The sequence below is a fragment of the Galeopterus variegatus genome, unplaced genomic scaffold (assembly GCF_000696425.1).
Source record: "Galeopterus variegatus unplaced genomic scaffold, G_variegatus-3.0.2 Scaffold6210, whole genome shotgun sequence".
NCBI classification, from domain to species: Eukaryota; Metazoa; Chordata; class Mammalia; order Dermoptera; family Cynocephalidae; genus Galeopterus; species Galeopterus variegatus.
In genome coordinates this window covers 36,272-44,006 of record NW_007732321.1, presented here as the reverse complement: position 1 = coordinate 44,006, position 7,735 = coordinate 36,272, and the positions used below count along the sequence as shown (strand labels likewise).

General features: G+C 35.6%; 1 protein-coding gene across 1 annotated transcript in view; it reads left to right on the top strand.

Annotated features, from left to right (window-relative positions):
- Positions 1 to 782: 782 nt before the first annotated feature.
- Positions 783 to 7,735, top strand: part of LOC103605982 (neuron navigator 3-like) — a gene marked incomplete at its 3' end in the record, with an annotated part of 33,196 nt that continues 26,243 nt past the window's right edge. Inside the window, exons 1-3 of the mRNA XM_008590578.1 lie at positions 783 to 884; positions 5,248 to 5,365; positions 5,994 to 6,046. Coding sequence (XP_008588800.1) covers positions 783 to 884; positions 5,248 to 5,365; positions 5,994 to 6,046 — 273 coding nt within the window. The remainder of the gene's footprint in view (positions 885 to 5,247; positions 5,366 to 5,993; positions 6,047 to 7,735) is intronic.

Sequence of the window (7,735 nt, the reverse complement as noted above, 5' to 3'; positions counted from 1 at the left end):
TAAGTACATTCATTCCATCCCCAATCAACTTGTTTCAACTCAAAAAATCCGAAGTCCCATCTGTGAAATTAAAACAAGTTATCTACTTCCAAGATACAATTGTGGGACAAACATAGGGTACATATTCCCATTCAAAAAGGTAGAAATAGATGAAAAGAAGGTGGTAACAGGTCCTAAGCCAGTCTGAAACCCAGCAGGGCAGGCATCACATCTCAAAGCTGGAAGATCATGTATCTTGACTCCAGGTCAACAACCTCTGCACGCCGTAGCAGGGGTTGGGTCCCCGAGTCCTCGGGTAGCTCCACTCCTATGGCTTTACTGGTCTGCAACCATGCTGTGGCTCTCACAGGCTGGTGTCACACACTAGAAGCTCCATGATTCTGGGATCTCCACTCTTATGGCTCCACTAGGCATTGTGCTGATGCGGTTTCTCTGCTCCAACTCTGACCCCACATTTCAGCTCGGCATCGCTCTAGTGAAGGCTCCACAGCATTCTTCTGGTCACCACCACTTAACCAGTCTGTAAGAAGTTCCAAACTTTCCTCACCAGCATCTAGGCACCCAGTTCCAAAACTGCTCCCACATTCTCAAGAATTTTTATAAGCAACATCCCACTCCTCTGGTACCAATTTTCTGTAATAGTCTGTTCTTGTTGCTTATAACATGAAAACTTGGAACCGGGTACTTTGTAAAAAAACCAAATTTATTGTTTACACAGTTACAATGGGAATTAAGCTTCTAATATGTGGACTTCAGGGGACACAATTCAATCAATTCACACTATGAACCAAGGACGACTTTGGAGTTCAAATCCAAAATCAGTACCTGATTTCACCATTCTGTCGTATTTATTTGAACAACATATTGTAATGACGGTTGAAAAGGTTGTTTGTATTTTTCTCATTAGAACATTGTACTAAGTTTATGAATAATTTCTTTTTTTTTTTTTTGGCTTTTTGTGAAATCGGCCATACTGCACTCAGCCAGTGAGCTCACAAGCCATCCCTATAGAGGATCCGAACCTGCAGCGGGAGTGCTGCTGCGCTCCCAGCACCGCACTCTCCCAAGTGCGCCACGGGCTCGGCCCTGAATAATTTCAAATAAATTTATATCACGTGTCTTTTGCTTGAAGACTGTCTCATTAAATACACAACTCATTTTCCCACTGTTTCTTTAGCTTATGCATGTAAAAATTTAAAAGACAGAAATATGCTTATATATATAATATTTTAAAGATATGTTATATATTGCTTTGTAATTGTCTTATATTACACTGTGTAGATTATAACATCTTTTTTTTTTTTTTTTGTCTTTTTCGTGACCTTGTGACCGGTAAGGGGATTGCAACTCTTGGTGCGGTGTCACCCGCCCCGGGCTCAGCCAGTGAGCGCACCGGCCACTCCCATATAGGATTCGAACCCGTGGTGAGAGCTCCGCCACGCTTCCAGCGCCGCACTCTCCCAGGTGCGCCACGGGGCCGGCCCCAAATTTTATTTATTTATTTATTTTTGTCCTTTTTGAGACCNCCTCTGGAAGAAATTTTGGACCAAGTAAATAATGGTCTATGAGCTAAATTAGAAGCTTTTTTCCAACAAGGTCTTGAAGCCAATTATCTGGTTTCTCATCTATTTTCTCACCTAAGTTTGTCCTGGGAGGGATTTGGATAAAGGCTAAGGCACTGTTGACATGCATTTGGACAATGAATTTATCCTTGTTTTCATTTTTAATACATTTCATTTTGTTTGTTATTTGCATAAGTATTTTCACGTAATTTAATAACTTCATAAAACAAAATTCATGCAACATTGAGTTTTATGGAGGTGGTATCACAATAGAGGTATTACAGTCTGAATGTAAACATGGCAGCTTTAATCTTACACAGAGTCCCCTGAGTTCAGATTGGCGAAGTTCTGTGACCCTTGTGAATTCGAAGGCAGGAAGAATCAGAGATATGAATCAGTGTCAGAGCAAGTAGTACGATTTCTTCTGTCTTCACCTACCAGTCTTCTCAATATTTTTTAACCTCTGTGGAACAATAACTTCAGCAAGTATTTGCAATACAGCTATCATAGCAAAATATACCTAGATGTTGTAATGATGATAGTAACAGCAGATGTTTCTTTTCATTACTAACTCTGTAACAGACACTATACAAGTTCTATCTTATTTAGTCCAGACACATTCCTATNCCTCTGGAAGAAATTTTGGACCAAGTAAATAATGGTCTATGAGCTAAATTAGAAGCTTTTTCCAACAAGGTCTTGAAGCCAATTATCTGGTTTCTCATCTATTTTCTCACCTAAGTTTGTCCTGGGAGGGATTTGGATAAAGGCCAAGGCACTATTGACATGCATTTGGACAATGAATTTATCCTCGTTTTCATTTTTAATACATTTCATTTTGTTTGTTATTTGCATAAGTATTTTCACATAATTTAATAACTTCATAAAACAAAATTCATGCAACATTGAGTTTTATGGAGGTGGTATCACGATAGAGGTATTACAGTCTGAATGTAAACATGGCAGCTTTAATCTTACACAGAGTCCCCTGAGTTCAGATTGCCCAAGTTCTGTGACCCTTGTGAATTCGAAGGCAGGAAGAATCAGAGATATGAGTCAGTGTCAGAGCAAGTAGTACGATTTCTTCTGTCTTCACCTACCAGTCTTCTCAATATTTTTTAACCTCTGTGGAACAATAACTTTAGCAAGTATTTGCAATACAGCTATCATAGCAAAATATACCTAGATGTTGTAATGATGATAGTAACAGCAGATGTTTCTTTTCAGTACTAACTCTGTAACAGACACTATACAAGTTCTATCTTATTTAGTCCAGACACATTCCTATAACGTAAGTATTATTGTTAACCCTACTTTACAGATGAAGAATCTGAGATTTAGAAATGTTAGGTAACTTGCTCAAGAGACCACTGGTAGTAAATGGTTTGCTGGAACTCGAAGCCCAATCTATCTCACTCCAGAACTCATTCTCTTTATCTTTGTGGATCATTTAATGTCAACCCATGGCCCTGAGGCTCCCTGAACATGCAAATATCTGGCACAATTCAAGTCTGACTTAACTGAAGTTTCCACTACAAGGCCAAACACTTAATTCCATCGTCTGAATGATGTGTAGATGAGGAGATGGTGCTCAGTGTTTTAAATTTTAGACAGTCTAAATTCATACAAAAAGAAAATTTGACTATCATACCAATATAATAAAATCTTAATCGAGGAAAATGATCACCAAATAAGAGTGTCTATCTAGAAATCATGTGTTTGGGTTCTAATTCGGGAGACAGTTATGTAAGAAGTTTTTTTCACATGTTAGTACCTTCAACTTAGAGATCATGGATATATTTTAAAAAGGTGATATTTTGCTGTCATATATAGTTTTCTTATGCAGTTTATGCAAATGGATGCCTCCAATTATTTTTGCCTTTCCGGAAACTTAATCACCACTAGGTATGCATTAGATGCCACTTCATATTTTCTAAAAGAAGGAAGCATTCTTTTTTTCTTCTATGTTGTGATTTTGGAATGCTTATAAGTATGATCCATTAAAAAAACTTAGCAGGTTTTTTTTTTGCACTCAAATGAGTGTGCAAAGATACATATATAAGGATGTCTTACAACTTTAGATGTAATAGAAATCTATTTAAACAAGTTAAATATCCTTCAAAAGGGGGGTTGATATGTACAATGTAATATCAAACCTAATGAGACAAATATATATAATATGGCTTTTAGAAGTGTTGTTAAAGTACTTTTACCTACAAAGTTGAACTCTCAAATTATATATAAAATTTGAGCCAGATTTGGTTAATAGTTCTACTGTGCACACATAACATATGTGTGAATGGGAGTAATGGTGAAGCGTCGTGTAAATATATCAGTTCTAGAACTCATCAAACCAAATTATTCAAAAGTGGAAGAGGGTTGCAAATTATGGTGAGAGTTTCACTTTTTAGTTTCTACACTTCTGATTTATTTCTTACCAAAAAATGTGTATTTATTTTTTAGAAATAAAAAATAAATTTTTTGTTTGCATTTTGTTTGGCATTCGGTGCTCATGACTATGAGATGCAGCTTACTTTTCCAGCCTATTTTGTCCTAATTTTAGTATCCCACCTCAAGTACAGATTTCACAATTGTGTCCTATTTCTTTACCTCTCTGCCTTTCTGTATTTTGTTCCCTGTGTAGGGGAGGCCCTCACCTTTACTTCTCATGGTCAGGTTCCATTATGTTCTCAGTTCTAATTGCAGTGCTTCTAATAACATTTTTATGTGAATATTTTTTATTCATTTCCTCTCATCTATTCTCATTCCATATTTTTTATTTTTCTGTTACATCACATCATAGTGTGCCTTGTAATAAATACACTAATATATCCATATGAACCATCCATGAAATTAAAAAGTCTTCACACATTTCTTTCCTTTATGATTATATTATACTACATTAGTTTACATTAAGAGGTGCCCTATAATATTGGAAAAATTACTAGCATTTTATTTTTGAGAAATTTTTGAACAGTTACAGCTTTTCTTTGTATCATGATTTTGCTGCTGAAGAATCATCTCTATGTCAAATTGCCAACTGTGGCCAACAATCCACTTCTCAATTCTATATTATAATTTCTACATAATAACTCCATTTGCTGCCTCTGTTCTCTCATATAAACACATTTCAAGAGGCTTAAATGGGAGATGACAGCCCAAATAAAATCTCTTGGACATGAAGGCATTTGCAATTATTTCATAAAATGATGCAAAAATATTGTCACATACAGTATCTCATATGACAAATTCAATAAAATCTCAGAGAACCACAAATTTTTATAGTAAAGTTTCTGCATTAATCAGTCCAGGTGGCTTCCTTTTACATGGACAGGCAGGATTAGTTTCAAAATGATAGACACAGGGGAAAGACACAGACAACCCAAACTGATTTGCAACAGGAGTTTCTTCAGTAGTCATCTGGGTAGGGAATTTTGCTTTGTCACAAGTGACTAGTCCTTGATTGTGAAAGAGTGAATCATCATCCCTCCTTTGAAAGAGAGATAAGTAAGGAAAAGAGCTGTTTAAAAATTATTTTACAACTATTTCCTTTTGAGCTATGACTTCCTAAACTGGAATGTGATCCAGAATAGCTTCCCTTTGAATCCAACATTTGTCTTAAGCATTTTTATTGTCTCGCTTTTCCCTCACCCCATCTCACTTTTCCCCTCCCTCTGTTCAACAGATTTACACTGACTGGGCCAACCACTACCTAGCAAAATCGGGCCACAAGCGGCTGATCAAGGATTTGCAACAAGACATTGCAGATGGAGTACTGCTAGCAGAAATCATCCAGATCATTGGTAAGATCTGCCCTCTGAAAGAAAGCATGAGAGTCTCTGCTCCCACCGTTTTGGTAAAATACAATTTAAGTTGGATGCATACTGAACTGGTTCTTGTATGTTGAGGATTAATGTAGCTTTCCTCTGATTTAATTAAAAAATGTTTACGTGAGAAAGTTTGAAAGAGGCAGTTTGGCCATACTTTTAAATAGCTAAAACTGTATCCTTACATACACTGAATTGTCAGAAATGAATGCTTCATTAAACCATATGTCTCCCATGTGTGCATTTTGTTAGTTGGAGTAACTCATACACTCATAGATTCCTTGAAACTGTATCCTGATCCAGCGGGGACAATTGTGAAAGGTTTCATGTCAGCAGTCATTTGGCACAGGCTAAAGAATTAGCAGCAACTTCCTTCTCAGTCACTTTTTTACTTTTTTTTTTTTTTCTCCTGATTTGTGCATATGGAATTGGCGGCTGCTAACAAGTATGTCCTCTTGTACACAGCTTGGGAGACCGAGTAAATGTAACAGCAGCATTTTTGTTTGGTGGTGTTTTTTTTAAAAGCCTCCTTTTTGTGTGTTTCACTTCATTGCTTGAGCATGTCATTCTTTTTTCTCAATTTTGCTTTATTTCTTGGCTTTAGCAAATGAAAAAGTTGAAGATATCAATGGATGTCCTAGAAGTCAGTCTCAGATGGTAAGAATCATATTAATTCCTTATATACTATATTCATCTTCACTTCCAGAATTAACTGCATTTGTAAGTGGATTAGAAATTTTTTCTGCTTTTCTTCCTACTCTTTTAAGAAACCATTTGACTACATTCTATCATCTGTATTTCTGTGGGTGCAATTTGTGCATGTGATAGCATCAGTACAGTTGAATAAGTATGACTCCTATATAACATATTTACAGGTATTTTACTAGATCTTTGACTTATTTTTGTTCTGATATTCTGGTTAGTTTAATTTAACACTGGTCTGGATGGCAATAAATCCCATTTCCAATTTTAAATGGAACCTTTTTATACAAACAACTGGTTTTAAGAACAGAACTTGCCATGTGCATTTTGAAAATATATAAATAGTATTTATTTTCTTTGTTCATAACAAAGTCCAATGTGTAAACTTTTGGAAGTAGTTTTGAATTCATGCTGCTGTAAGTTTGCTGAGCAGTGACTGATTTTGAGATATGATTCATAGCTTCTTCCAAAAGCCCTCGATCTGGAGGTCTGTCTCTCCCCCAGCCATCTCTTATCTTCACCAACTAGTAAAGCTTGATGTTTTATAATAAAATCATAGATTGATAAACTGCTGAGTGAAAACTGTTTTCTTAATTAGAAAGCTACGACTTAATTTTATGGGACAACCTGTAATACAGAATGCCTTAACTAAAGTTATTACATCAGGCAGACATATTCAGGAATGATAGCCAAAATCCACAAGATGAGGGATCCCCCAAAGCTCTTTATAGCACAGAACAGGCATTTTAAATGAACTTAATGAGTTCTTAGTTGTCAGATAACATGGAAGAACGAAAAAAACCTATGACCTTTTTAAACCTGCTGATCTGCTTTTTAATGTCAGAAAATTGAAATCCAAAATAATAAAAGGAATTTATTTTTAAAGAGTGATTAACTAGCATGTCTGTTTTTTGTTGTTGTTGTTGTTGTTTTCTTTTTCTTTTTTAATAAGCACTCTCAGGACCTATTATAATGTCATGAACTCGGTGTAGCCATTGTGAAAAAAATCACTGTAAATAAGAGGTTCTCTATAAAATACTTCAGTTTCAGTTTTAAGGAAACTTCCTGATGTAATTACTCTGAGCACAAACATGACTTTGTAGAAATTAAATACAGTTGTTTTCTGAAGTTTTACTGAGAGCAAGCTGAATTAAAATATGTTCTGACACTGCTACAGTAATAGCTGTGTGACATTGGGAAAAACACGTAACTTCTCTGAGCCTCAGTTTTCTCATCTGTAAAATGAACCCTAATTAGGATATGATAATGAGATATATATGTGAAAATTCTTAATTAACTAAACTGATATGGAAATGCAGAATGGTATTGCTGCATATTTTATAAAGAGTGCATGCATAGATTAATACCCACTCAATGATTTTTAGGGCTTTATATTTAAAAAGTACCATAGTGCCTGAAAACTGTATATTATGTCTCTTAAACCCAATACTGTTGGTTTTGCTTTCATTATTTTAACCATAAGAAGGTGTTGGATACTATAAAACATTCTAAGTCTAGAAACTCTCACCTACTCTGCTATCATCCCAATTTGATTCTGGCTACAGAGAATTTAATAAACAGGCAAGCTTATACTCAATGACAGAAAAAAACCAAAAAACAAAAAAACAACACACACACACAATC